Source organism: Hypomesus nipponensis, chromosome 23 (genome assembly GCF_054491055.1).
Source record: "Hypomesus nipponensis isolate SF chromosome 23, ASM5449105v1, whole genome shotgun sequence".
Classification (NCBI taxonomy): Eukaryota; Metazoa; Chordata; class Actinopteri; order Osmeriformes; family Osmeridae; genus Hypomesus; species Hypomesus nipponensis.
Window position 1 is genome coordinate 21,889,281 of NC_140383.1, and position 14,470 is coordinate 21,903,750.

At 37.7% G+C, this 14,470-nt stretch overlaps 2 protein-coding genes and 1 pseudogene across 2 annotated transcripts; all 3 read right to left on the reverse strand.

Annotated features, from left to right (window-relative positions):
* Positions 1–4,134: 4,134 nt before the first annotated feature.
* Positions 4,135–5,099, reverse strand: LOC146234886 (olfactory receptor 6N1-like; annotated as a pseudogene).
* A 2,531-nt stretch (positions 5,100–7,630) lies between these two features.
* LOC146234887 (olfactory receptor 10J4-like) lies at positions 7,631–8,563 on the reverse strand. The gene has a single exon (XM_084689120.1). The coding sequence runs from the start codon at positions 8,561–8,563 to the stop codon at positions 7,631–7,633; it is 933 nt and encodes a 310-aa protein (XP_084545246.1).
* A 4,676-nt stretch (positions 8,564–13,239) lies between these two features.
* Positions 13,240–14,190, reverse strand: LOC146234888 (olfactory receptor 10J5-like). Its single transcript, XM_084688592.1, has one exon. The coding sequence runs from the start codon at positions 14,188–14,190 to the stop codon at positions 13,240–13,242; it is 951 nt and encodes a 316-aa protein (XP_084544718.1).
* Positions 14,191–14,470: the final 280 nt, after the last annotated feature.

Below are 14,470 nucleotides of genomic sequence, written 5' to 3' on the forward strand. Positions count from 1 at the left end.
CTTCGCTCAATTGGATAGACCTACAACCAATCAGAGCAACGTAATATGTTGTTTGTTCAAAACGAATTCAACCCAAGGGCTCTTTCGTGACGTTGTTGATTACGTTACTGTTGATCATCTGTCCATCATCGTATAAAGCCCGCCCTGTCAATTTCATTGGTCCGCCCAAATCCTGGTTTAATGTACTTGTTCCCAATACGAGACCCTCCAGACCCAACTTCCCGACCAAATGTTTTTGTGGGCGGGGAGAAGTTGGGCTGGCAGCCAGGCTACCAAAAGACACCACCAACAATATCTCCCCTCTGGAGTAGGCAAGGACATACCGATTAACCCAATTTATTAGTATACACAGATTATTCAATATTGCATTGTTATGTGTAAAATGTGTGTTTAACAGTTTACGCTATTCCGCTGTTTCAGCTCACACGCAGTCACAATACAACGGTATCGGAAGCTAGCTCTTCCAGTATTCTACCCGCGCTAACTTTGACGTGAAACATGATTTCACCACCCTCGCGAGCTAACCGTGAACTCCTCTTGAGGTGACAGTGTAACCGAAACCAAGAAGCCGCCATCTAAGCAAATAAAACAAACAATAGTATTGAACAGGTCAAAAACAATCCCTACCCCTTGCTCACCTGGGGCCTGTACTACAAATCAAGATCAACATGCTCTGGATTACTTTCAATTACCCTAACAATCACAGTCACGATAAGCGGTACTACGACGGCAGTTATCAACTTTCTAACTCAACCCAGATCTTTCCAATCTAGAGACGTGCGCGTTCACATAGAGGGGCGGTGTTTGCATCGTATGTCCAATCGCAAACATGGACAAAACAAGAGCCGCATATTTCACGCAGGAAGAGCAGACATTAATCTTACAAACTTTGTCTACTCCTCCTGCGTGAAATATTGTAATACAAGCATATCAGGAATATAGACATATAATACAGGCAACATTCAACAAAGTCACTGCTGCCAAGCTTGCAGAAAATAGCATACGCTGTAAATGCGTAAACTACATGACTTATTGAAGATGTGACCTTAATTACACGTGTGCATTCCACAATGTTAAACTTTTGTTGCTGTATTATTTTAGTTGCAACCCTGCAGTGGCAACCCTGCAGTGGCAAACGATTGTGGGAGTAAATAAAACCACAATTCAAAACGGTAAGCCAATACTTGTACATATTTTAAGACCAACAAGTACAAGGCTGAATTGCCTGAACTCCCTTTTTTAAGATATCTATCAGGGTCACCCCATGATGGAAGGAGTGGAAGGGGGCATTTCTTCAGACCCTGGTGGCAGCAGGTTGGAAGCCCAGGCATATGTATGTACTACCCAGGCAATGTATTACTGTTCTCTGCAGTGACTGTCGTCCCACTGTGCCATACAGAGGTAACAGTGAAACTTATAGTCATACGCCAGTATGTATGCCATATGTGATTGCTGAATATGGATCAAATATACCATTTACTTTCTCAAGTGGAGGTCCTAGATGATCAGGAAACTGTGTCTGCCTGCTCATTTTGGGGGTACACTTTTGAGTTGTATTTACCACTTGCAACACAGATGGTGAGAGTGTTTGAACATGTGGCTGTGATTGAAGTGTCTGTGATGACTTACTAATGGTGGTGGTCTCAACATAAGACACAAGTCCTTAAATTGCTAATTTCCAATTCAATTGATTATATTGCTATGGTGTTAAACTCAGCAGGAAGAAGAAAGTCTTCCTCCCCCTGAGCCTAGGGCCTCCACTTCAAAGCCAAGACAAAGACACAAGGTATAAGCAATGAACCTTGTAATAGTCAAATGGACACCTTCAACTTTGACCAAGTGTGCCTTTAAAAGGGACAATGCTCTTTTGTTTCAGGTTGGAGTAGACAATGTGAGGGGCCCTGTATAAAAGAACCCTGGAGCTTGATTATATGAGGCTTTTAATAAAAAAAACAAGGCTGGAGACAGAAAAACTGGAATATGAGAAGAGATAGTAATTGACTGAATGAATGACACTAAACTTAGTTAAACTGACATATTTTTCTGTTTTCCTAGGGAAGGGAGAACACATGAGGATGTATTTGTTAAACTTTGTTTTACGTTTTGGTCTTTTTAATACCTTTTTGTGGCTTTCTTGTTGTGCCTTTTGAATATTTTCTGGGGGTTTTCACCACTTATCTCTTTCAATGTCCTATTTATTATTTTTGAAAATGCTATAAAAGTGAACAAAACATCAAAATTCAATGAAAGTAGTGAAATGATCATTTATGTATCACTTGTGAAGAGCATTGTATAGATACCCATTGTCCTTTTTGGTTTGAAAGGTTTTGATTGGGAAAAAAAAAAAAATCTGATATGGAAATGATTAGAAAATGGCTCAAAGCAACCCAAGGACAACAGAATGGGTTAAGGGGAGACACCCCAGTGAATAGGGATAATATCAACATGAAACCTGCCCAGTTGATAACTAATGGTAGGCTAGGTCAAATATTGTTTTCATTACCAGTTTCCTGTAAATGTATGTTTAAATGAGCCAATGTTTTTAAGTTGTAAAATATGATATCATTTGCATACATTTCCAGAACGGAAATCAGAACGTGAAAAACCTTGTTTCATTTTGTCAACATATTAGAGTCCAAAGTTTTTACAAAGGGCACTTTGGAAATCTATTTTTCATCACTACATTAATCAGAATATGGTGGCAACAGTCATAAAAGAAAATCCGTTGCAAATTCGGCAGCAGACCGTGTTCTTGCTCAGGTTCTCTGCATCACCCACACTATAAAAGTACCCATAACGAAATAACGAAACGCTAGTCTGTGGGACTGTGAGTGCACAGCTTCAATGTGTCGCATTGGCAACATACGGCTCAAGAAGCTGGCAATGTACGTAATTCCCTCTGCTAAGAACCTATATCTTTCGGGAAGATACTCATGAGGGAATGCGAAAGGGTTTTGTCAGTCTCTAAATGTTCTATTTCTTCTGAACGCACCTCTGACTATCCGCGCACCAAGCTACACAGGATCTTCTACGAACGGTGACGACATTATTGTCAAGAATTAGTTAATGGGCGGGGTTTTTATACCGGTTGATCGCTGATCTCCAACTTAACCTGCTCCCGACCAGGTTAGCCGTTCAGCATATGTTACCATGTCGATCTACCCCGGTAACAAGTGATTCACCGTCGTAGTACAGAAAACCCTGGGTTGAACCTGAAGTTACCTCGCTAACGCCAAATCTTGATTCGTAGTACAGGCCCCAGGTGTGTGGCAGGATGTACACAAGCACAACACTAATGAACAATGCAGGACAGGTGTGTGTTGCAGGTTAGACGGTTGGAGCAGCAAGGCCAGAAAAGCAGGTAAAAGGTAAAAACTGGACCGGAACAGACCTGGAATACAGGCAAGAACAAGTGACAGGCAACAGAGAAACAGGGAGGAGCAGAGGTCAAGAGGACCTACCAGCTGAACAATGACCTGACAATTTTAACATCCTTTCAAAACCCCTAAGTCAATGATACCGCTAACAAATATTTTTCACTATAGAATAATTCTATCCCAGTGAAAAAAATTATGTTTAAGGACGTTAACTCAATGTTAATTTTGTCTCCACAAAGTCCTGGCTAAGTACCTGTGGTTTCAATTGATAAACGTTACATCCCAAGTGTATTCAGAATATAGAAATGTGGGGGCCTCTAATTGTCCTAATGACGTTATTTTGAAACAAAAGTTATAAAACTTGCCTGAATGTACACATTCACATCTTCTATTGGTACTGTAAGTGACTTTATGAGGATTTACATAAAATAATGTTTAAATTGAGGTGTCTTCATGTAAAAGAAACATAACAAGGTCATTTGTAACATTCCCACATGGTCTTTCACAGCCTGTTTGGGACATTCTAGGTACATTCATAACATTCCCTAGTCACATATTATGAGTATACCAAAAATGTAACTATAATGCCCAGAAAAGGTGACATCCAGAACCTCAGAAAGACTTAGGGGGAACGTAATTAATGTACCTAGAACATCACAAACAGATTGTGACATTCAGTACCTCTATAAAACCATAACAATCACAAATAGCTCATATGTAAATATTTTATTTTTTCCTCCCAGGCTTTTCCAGCTCCTTAAACAGATGAACTAGAAACACGTACACATTTATTTTGCAAAAATGTATGCAGGATTTGGTTACGAATTTGACTTAGTGTAAGACCATAAAGGAGGGGGTTAAATAATGGAGGACCTATAATGATTTCTAGAGCCAAGAAGTTCTGAAAGCTTTGTGGTAAATCTGAGGAGCCATATCGCATATACATAGCATCAAAAAGAGAAGCAATTGAGATATTAAACAACGCCAGTAAATGTGGCACACAAGTCTTCATGAACTTTCCTCTGTTTGCTAAGGACTTAAAACATCATCTGGTCAATTGCACATAAGAGCAAAAAATGAAAACACCAAGAAATATATAGAACAATATGATCACATATGCAATTACATTCCCTGGTGTGGTTGAAGTTACCCAATTGGTCGCAGCACATGAGAGTTTAGCTACCATCCAGTTAGCACAGTAGAGTTTCTTTATGTTTGAGCCACACAACTTCAATCTGGAAGTAAATATTGTACTAGCAGATAAGAGACCCAAAGGAGCAAGCCAGGAAAAAGATACTGAGTGACCCTCTGCCTGGTCATAACAGATGAATAATCCAGTGGTCTACAGATTGCCATTAACCTGTCATAAAACATCACTGCTAAAAAACAAATGTCACTGCACACAGAAGAGCATATGACCTAAACTTGAAGCAGGCATCCTGTATAAGAGATACCCTGATGATGAGACAGTAGATTCAGAAGGAATTTGGGATAGAATGCTGCAGTGCCAAACAGGCCATTGATGCACAAATTACAAATAAAGATGTACATTGGCTTATACAGGTTTCTATCCATGGCAATAGTAACAATGACAACAACATTTACCATAATAATAACAACACAGTAACACAATAAAGTGAGACAGAAGAATGTTAGTTTGTAGTTTAATATCTCATCAAACCCAGACAGAGTAAACTCTATAACAGATGACACATTGTCCATTACAAGGGAAAACTAAACTATCAGTAAAATTAGAAAACGGATTCCAAGTGCTATCTCTCTCACTTAATCTACATTCACAAAATATTATTAACTTAGAATTAAATGTATGCAAACAGAAATATTATTTGCCCTGAAATAATGAAACAGGTATATCATTATGTTAAGCTTGTGCTGTGCATAACCAGCTACTGCTCTCCCTCCTTCCTGACTCCCAATTGATTCTCTTTCTAGTCAAAGTAACACATGATCATGTTGTTCTGGGATTCAAAGTGTCCTGTCAGTGATTAGAGCGTCCGCCATCATCGTTGTGGCCTAAGAAACAACCCAGTAGTATGATAATATTGCAAGAACATTGACCTAAACTGGATACAGAAAAACATACTATATGCAGTACCGTGCAGTAGTCTAAGGCACAAATGAAGAAAAAAAAGTATGCTTTAAGAAAGTAATTAAATGAAAAGACTAAACAAAAGTTTCTCAATAAAGCCCTTTTATACTGCCACACAAATACAGAAGGCAAAATATATATTTAAGAAAATGTTTAATCTTGTGTGGAATACTTTTGCACAGTACAGCACATTCTATAAGAGCTTAGAAGGTGATGGTTGTGTATCCTAAAACGGTATTATAGCAAGTAAATCGGGCATAAGAAAGTTATTTATTTAACAACATATTCATCTGTACCTGATGGATGGAGAGGATGTAATACAGTTGGATTGGCCAACGCATAAATTGTAGTATGGACACAAATTTAGAGACACTTTATTGTAGCTTTCCCTTATTTACATGTGTTCATTTAGCAGATGCTTCTATCCAAAGCGACTTCCAAGAGAGATTTATTTACAAGGGAAAATATACATAAACGTTTTATACCAAATGTGACAACATGGTATGATATGGAAATGCAATAAGTAATACAATCTAATGAATCAAATGTTGTTTTGTCTCATACAATAGTGTTTGTACAAGACTGCAGAACATCTATGTCTCAGATTTCCAGTCATGTCCTTGCTTAAACAACAAAAAGAGAACGGGGAGATTTGTGTGATGCCTTGCATCTGAAGTCCCAGGACTGTCTGGTAAACCAAACGTAAAAAAAAAAAAACATGATGTTACAACGCCAAACATTTACACAAACAGTCCTGCAACATGTTATGCTGTACTACAGATTCAATTACCTCCTCTGCCCCCTCCAAACACAGACTGGAATGTATTGTGTCAACAGCGAGCAGGCTCACAGGCCAAGAACATGAGCCAATGGTGTTCTGCATGATGCTAGAACCAGGAAGTGGGCTGGTAGGATAGTGGCAAACCCTTCACACGTGGCTCACTTCTGAATTATTTCCCCCCTTAAGACCACGACAATATTACCCCTTACTTTGGACCTGTGGTCATGCCAGGACTGTGCAATGTCTAGCAGTGAATCAGAATTTGTTAATTTATCATATGCTTTCCTATTTTATTGTTGTTACTTGTTATTTATTCCACAGTGTCTTTCCTTTTACTTTACTCCGCTATTTTTTGTGTTACATAGATGTATAACCAACGCTAATTTTGTGCAGATTGTACATTTTATTAATAATTAATATATTCTGATATATAACATTAAATAGAGTAATCCAGGAAAAAGAGACCTACTGTGCAATCCACTGCTTAGTCATAACAGAGTGGTTTACGAGTGGTTTACATATTGCCACATGCCCGTCATATGCCGTGCAAACAAATGTCAGTGCACACAGAATAGTTTATTATGACAGGCTGACACAGACAGTGCAGAAGAGATAGCAGGCGAATGAGACAGAAGAACCAACAGTCCAAAAGTCCAGTAATACACAATTTACAAAGAAAGATGGTCATAGAGTATTTTTGTTGAAGATGGTCATAACGACAGTAACAGTAACCAGCACAATCACACAATAGCACAGTAAAGTGACAAAGAGTGGAACTATTAGTCAATCCATACTGTGTAAACCTGTTACTATCAACATATTTTTAATTGTGCAATAATAATTACTCAAGACCACGCTATCTGCAATGTACTGGAAAACAGCCCCGTTCATTTGCCATACAAATGTTAGGTTTGGTCTTAATACTGGAATGATACCCAAGATTAAACCTAATATTATGTAATAGCAAAGATAATTTATCATGTTTAAACCTGTGCTGTAAAATTACATCTCTTGTTCCTTTCACCACCTTACTCAATTTATCCTTTCCTAAGTTATATAATCAGATCTGGAAACGAAAGCCAATTAAACAAGAAGGAAACATGAATCTATTTAGGTTCTGCTTTGCTTTGTCTTGTCTGTGTCTTAACACAACTGCATTTCCATTACTTTCAATTATTTAGTTCCATAAAGTTCAATTATCTTTGCAAAATGCGTTCCTTTAAATGACAGATGTATGTTGCATATCTTCAACTATCTTAAATATATATATATATATATATATATATATATATATTTAAGATAGTTAAATATATTTAAGATATAAATATATTAATATACATAATAATATATTACATATTATATTTAAGAAACCATTTTCTGAGATGAAAACAATTTAAAAATGTGTTTTCTAATTTCTGGCAACTTCAAACCATAAATAAGAGGATTCAAAATGGGAGGAATAACTACAAACTCCAATGACAAAATTACAATTATGAAAGGATTCAGTTCATTAGGTTCATAACGACTCAGAGTGATTTCACAGAATGTGGTAACTGAAAAGTTAACAAATGTAACAATATGAGGTAAACAGGTTTGTAATGCTTTTCCTCTATACTCTGTGGAACTTTTCCGACAAACTAATAGAATTCTTAAGTAAGTATACAAAACAAAGAACAATGGTAGAAATATTGAAATAATAGTCACCAACATTCCTATTGCATTGTTCAGTCTTGTGTCCACACATGACAATCGAACCACAGCCCAATTAGAGCAAAACACTCTTGCTATTCTGTTGTCACACAATGGTAGCTTGACAGAAAGGTACACAATTAATCCTAGAGTGAACATAGGATAGATCCAGGCAAACGCTATTAACTGACGGATCTTTAAAGTTACATTGTTATGGTAATGTAACGGTTGACATATTGCAACATATCTGTCATAAGCCATGATCCCCAGAATGCTAAATTCATATGAGGCATACGTGTAAATGACAAATATTTGCGTGAAACAAGCAGGACGGGAGATCAGATGAATGTCAGAAAGAAGATCCATCATGAATCTTGGGAAGAAAGCAACAGAACCATAAAGAGAATTGATTGATAGACATGAAATTAAAAAATACATGGGTTTATGCAATGTTTCCTCAAGAGAAACTACAATTATTATTATAATATTTGATGTGATTATAGCAACGTACAAAAGCAAGCACATACAAAAGTAAATATATCTGTAGAGTCCTTGGTCCTCAAACATGATGAAGTTAAAATAAAATGGAGAAGTTCCATTCTCCATGTCATTGATGTTTAGTAGGAAAACCTTGGAGAAAACAACTGGTCAGTAGATGATGCTGTAAAAAAGAGAGTGAGGACCACAACATTTTGTGTTTGTTAAATGAAGAATAAATGAATGAGCTTACCACTTCAGATGATTCACGTTCGCGTAGTGCATTCACTCATGACACATGAGTGCCTTTTTATGTAGTTGAGTGGAGGAGGTGGAATATATCCCAGATGGAATATCGTGCTCACCAATAGAAGATGGTTGGATTACTATGGGGTTTTATTGTGAATTGGAATTAGTATCTACTTCCAAGGGTCAAATACTATATTTATCCAGATAGTTACAATACCCATACAGTACACATCAGATAATGATCCTTCAATTATCTATTTTAAAGCTGTGTTTTATTTGTAGTTTTCATTATCTAAGAGGCCTTGCTCAATACACTTCCTTTGTAAAAATGTAAATGTTACAACAGTTAGATCAGAACATACTTCTGAGAGAATGAGAGAACTTTTGAACAACAAAAGAGAACATCTGGCTTCTTTTAAATTCACACATATTGCACACACATGTATTGTAGGAAGGTTATAAATAGCTCACAAATCACCTTTTGTTCATTTTCTTCTCATTTGCCACAATGTATGTTTATTGATGAAGGTGCAAATAAGACATGGCACTCAGGTTATAAAAAAGACTTGTAGGGGAAAATGGTTAACTAGAAAGTGCATTTCCTGCAGAAAATGTGTTGGAATGCTGAAAGCTGAAATTAATTTAAAAAAAGTTTTTATCCATCCCCCCTCTCCGCTGACCCCGCTCTGCAATTACAGAGATGCGAGGGTCCTGATAACCAATTTAGGAGGTGATACTGCCTTGAAATTATAGGACTGGGTGAGGGGGGAGAGGGGGTGAGGAGACAGATTCAGAATGTATATAGACTAAAAAGTTATTAAATTATGCACCTCATCAAAAGAATTACATATAGAACAGGCCTTTTATTTTGAAATGATATATGTTGTTCTCTCTCATATATATTTATTATTTTACCACACTTGAATATTTACTACATAGACAACGTCCACCACGTTACACCCCCACCCGCCACCTACGGACTTCTTCAGACAACCGCCTGGTGGTCCCACCGCTCAAGACCGCCCGGTCCCAACACAAGCTCTACTCCTGCCTGGCCCCCCAGTGGTGGAATCAACTCCCCACCTCCATCAGAGACACAGACTGTCTCTCCACCTTCAAGAGAAGGCTCAAGACGCACTTGTTCCGGGAGTACAACGGTACTTAGGAATGGTTTACTCAACCCAATGCTAGTTTCCTCAGGATCAGAATGACTCTTACTTAGACTGTTGCTCGTGTTGGTTAGTGGTAGCTGATTTAAACTGTTGTATTCTATTTTAGTTAATCCTATTTTTATTGCTTTCCTACAATTATTGGTTTAATTGTAACTTGCTTAACTACATGCTCTTATGGTTTCTTCCCTTTAGCACTTATTTTTTGGTTGTTCACAATATGTACTTCTTGTTTTTGGCTACCCGCAATGCTATGGGGCTATCTTGTTGTTATTATCAGTGACCTATGCACTTTGTAAAGCTCTCTCTTGGAAGTCGCTTTGGATAAAAGCATCTGCTAAATGAATAAATGTAAATGTAACGTCGGTGTCAAAATGTTTGTCTTGGTCCCAATTGAATTGCTTGTATTCGCACAAACCTTAGGGGCAATGTTATTGCCTTTGAATTTTGCTAACATAACATTAGCTTTCAAGCTAATAGCTCAGCCAAGGGAAAGCCGGTGTTGGTTCTATGAACTGAGCAGACTAGAAATATCATATCAGAGTTGGTTGACAAGGAAAAACATTCGATTTTTGTTGCAAAACGTATGAAAACATAAATTAATGTTTGTATAAATAAATGTTGGCAAGTGACCATGGTATAAGTGGGATAATGCCCTTTGAGGTGTACATTATCACCTGATAATGGATTGTCCCAAATGCATCATCCATTATCAGGTGATAATGTACACCTCGTTGGGCATTATCCCTTGTAGATCATCAATGTGGACTAAAGACAATATGTGATGAAAGAGTAGAATACTTTATGACACTGATGCTAAATGGTCATATGTTACAACATTTCTAAGCATGTAACTGCTGGAAATATAGCTACTTCTGTATTCGACAACACGTTTAGATGTCCCTTTTTGAATACTAAAAAGTAACAGAAAGAAATATAAGTCATTGTTTAATCCCTGGAACAGAAGAGCCTGGGGATTTATCTAGATTCTAGAATACCTTGACTCTGTCCTGTACAGAGCTGCCTACTGATCAACACTCCAGTAGTTTGTCCTTGGTCATAATGTAATAAGGACACATTCATTTTGAACTTATAGTATTTCATAGTATTCTACCGATGAGACTCGACTGCCAAGGACCATTGGTAAATCCGTGTTCCCCTGCAACGCAACGCCTAACCGCCTGAGCTCTTCCAATAAACCTGCCCCCTGAGGCCGTTGTGTTCAGTGTTGAGGCTCTCAATTCCCACCGTAAGTACATATTCCGACACAATCTAGCAAATGTCACACATTTATACTAAATACAGAGGATTGCTAACTGGTATTGACAAGACACAGACTGTCAAATTATAGTTACTGTTTGTCAACTGTACGTAATGGTTTTGCTTTTGAATCTTGCTAGCATAACGTTAGCTTTCTGTCTCATAGCTGAGCCAAAAGGTTCCATTAGCTGAGCGGACTAGCAAAATCTACGCTGGCTTTATGGCTGTTGAAAAACTTTAGATTTCTATTGCACAACGCATGAAAATATTATTGAATGTTAGTACTTTTTTCTTTCTTTGGCAAGTGATAAGGGGGATACTGCCCTTCGAGGTGTCCATTATCAGGAGATAATGAACTCTGAGAGGCAACCATTCTGTCCTCCTCGCTGTCCTTTCCTGATAATGAACACCTTGTCGGGCATCATCCCTTACTCATACTTGTGGGATACTTTGCATCTGAAGTCTCAGGAACATCTGGCAAACAAGGAGAAATAAAAAGTCACAGTTTGTCAAGAAGCACAAGAGTTGGAAAAATACAAATCATCATGTAAAGAAAAATGTTGTTGTATTAAATAATCCAAATTCAGACCAGTTAGAAGAGTAAGTACAGGCAGAGGCATAGCCGTGGGAACATATTTTATCAAGGGGGTGCTGGGGGGGCTTAATGTTGTGGGGCAGCAGGGACGCACTGGGAGTAAAAATGTGGATCCAGACCGGCCCACCAGAACTGGCCCCCATATACGCCACCACAGCTGCCCTGCTAATGCAAGCATTTTCAGTGTTCGATGTGATACAAATTTGGGATTTCAATCCTTAATGCGAGCGCGCGTATGTGCACGTATGTGAGCTTTATGTAAAATAAACATAACCGTTTTTTCAAAAGGTAAAACCTTGTCTAGTGAAGGTGATTTCTTTGTCTCTTGATTTTTCAGCCCCACCCTATGTTTCTTAGCCTGGTTTTCCATCATTATTCTTCTCCCGGTGCTCCCGATGGCCAGTCCGCTACTGCGGAGCATGTGCCACTGTGGTGAGTTTATCAAATTATGACAAACTCACGGTGGTGAATTTGTCATATCAATTTAAATGCTCGTGCTGTCAGGGGGTGCTGCAGCACCATCAGAACCCCTAGTTCCCGCGGCCATGGGCAGAGGCGATTCTAGGTTTTAAAATTGGGGGGTGCAAAGGGTAGTGAATAATTTGTTTTTGCTTACAAAAACATACTCAAAATTAATAATAAGTCTTAAAATGTACAATTAATACTAGTTCACTGGCTAGGTCATCCCTAATACACTAGCCTAGCCTAATGTATGAATGAATGAATCATCTAATGCTAAAAATATTAAACTCGAAGGAAATGTGGGAATTAGGTTAAACTGAAACAAGGAATGTGGTGTATAATTGTATGAAATCTATGATGAAAATTGACTAGCAATTCCGCCAAACAAATACCAAGAAATAGGTTGCAGCAGTTTGTCTTTCATTGTGTTCTAACACATTTAAAACACAATAGTAATTATTTGACCATTAATTTTTTGGACATTTTACGGGAAGTTGAGCTTCTCTTGCAGTCTTAAAGAATTCGCCACTGAAATGCACCCCCTGCACCCGTGGTAAAATTGCCTGAGTACAGGTACTATTTTAATGACAAATATAAGGTATGGCTATGAATATGGGAATTTTCATGTTTCAGACTTGCAGGGTTACATTAAAATGCAATGACACAAATAACACTATCTTTACCATCCATCACAGCTTCCTCTGTCACTTGTTTTCAACATAATTAAGGGAACAGACCTGCATGATGTAAGCACATTTCAACTCGAGCAAGGCTGTGTAATGAATCATGATGTAATAAAATTCAACATTGTGGTCTTACGATCTCTTTATTTTCTTAAAGAGATCTAATAACTGCTGACTTTACATTATGTGGTAAGCAGTGCTTAACTGTGTTAAGCGTCCTGTTTTTTGTATGTGAGGCAAAGCACATTTGAACGTCAAAATTATGGATTTCATACAACAGTCAACCCCAACATCAATGCTACAACTTTGCAGCATTTGTTCTATAACATACTTCAGAGTGTTGAATCAGGTTTCTTCATATTTACTTAAACTTATATTTTGATGCCATTAACAAATCTGTCTTTTCCTTTTCAAACATGATGGAAGTATTTTGTTACGAATTTGAGTCAGTGTAATACCATACATGACAGGGTTGACTATTGGAGGAACTATAATCATTTCTGTAGACAAGAAATTCTGAAGACTTTGTGGTAAATTTGAGGAGCCATATCGCATATACATGACATCAAATAGAGCAGCAATGACAACATTGAATAATGCCATTAAATGTGGAACACAAGTTCTCATGAACTTTCCTCTGTTCTCCAAGGACACCAAACATGATTTGATCAACTGTACATAAGTGAAAACTATGAAAATACTAAGAATAACATAAAACATTATTGTCACATTAGCAACTACATTGATCGGTGTGGATGAAGTCATCCAACTGGTCGGAGCACAGGACAGCTTAGCAACCAACCAAGGAGCACAATATAGTTTCTGTATGTGTGAGCCACACAACTTCAAACAGGAAATAAATATAACAATAGTAGATATAAGACCTGAAGGAACAAGCCAGGATAAGGTGAGTAACTGAGCAACCCTCCCTCTGGTCATTACAGAGTGATACTCCAGTGGTCTACAAATTGCTACATACCTGTCATAAGCCATCACTGATAACAGACAAATATCAATGCACACAGTGGAGTATATGACTAAAACTTGAATCATGCACCCTGTATAAGAGATTACCTGGTGATGAGACAATAGATCCAAAATGAATTTGGGGTAAAATCCTGCAGTTCCAAAAAGTCCATTTACGCACAAACTACACAGGAAAATATACATTGGCTCATGGAGGTTTCTATTCATGATAATGGTCACTATGAGAGAAACATTTACTATACAAATAACACAGTAAAACAGTAAAGTGAGACAGAAGAACGTTACTTTGTAATCCAATATGTCATCGAACCCAGACAGAGTAAACTCTATTAGAGATGTCACATTTTCCATTCTAAGGGAACACCTGTCTATCTGTAAAATAAAATATACCTTGTCGTCTCTGTCACTGTTACGAACCTTGATTGTATTATTTACACTAAATAGTGTGACTAAATAAGATATCCCAAGCTAAATTAAACTGAACATTACATACAATAAAAAGGTTGCATTCTAGAAATACACAATAGTGTCCATACAGTATAGTGCATATTAAGTCTGCTGTGTAGTTCCATTAAATGTTCTCCCCTTGTGAAGGTCAGTGTCTCTCTCTAATCTTATATAAACATGAGCA

What these genes read in the sequence shown, in the direction of transcription:
- LOC146234888 (XM_084688592.1), bottom strand. Translation starts at nt 14,190, where the DNA reads ATGGAAAATGTGACATCTCTAATAGAGTTTACTCTGTCTGGGTTCGAT.
- LOC146234887 (XM_084689120.1), bottom strand. Translation starts at nt 8,563, where the DNA reads ATGGAGAATGGAACTTCTCCATTTTATTTTAACTTCATCATGTTTGAG.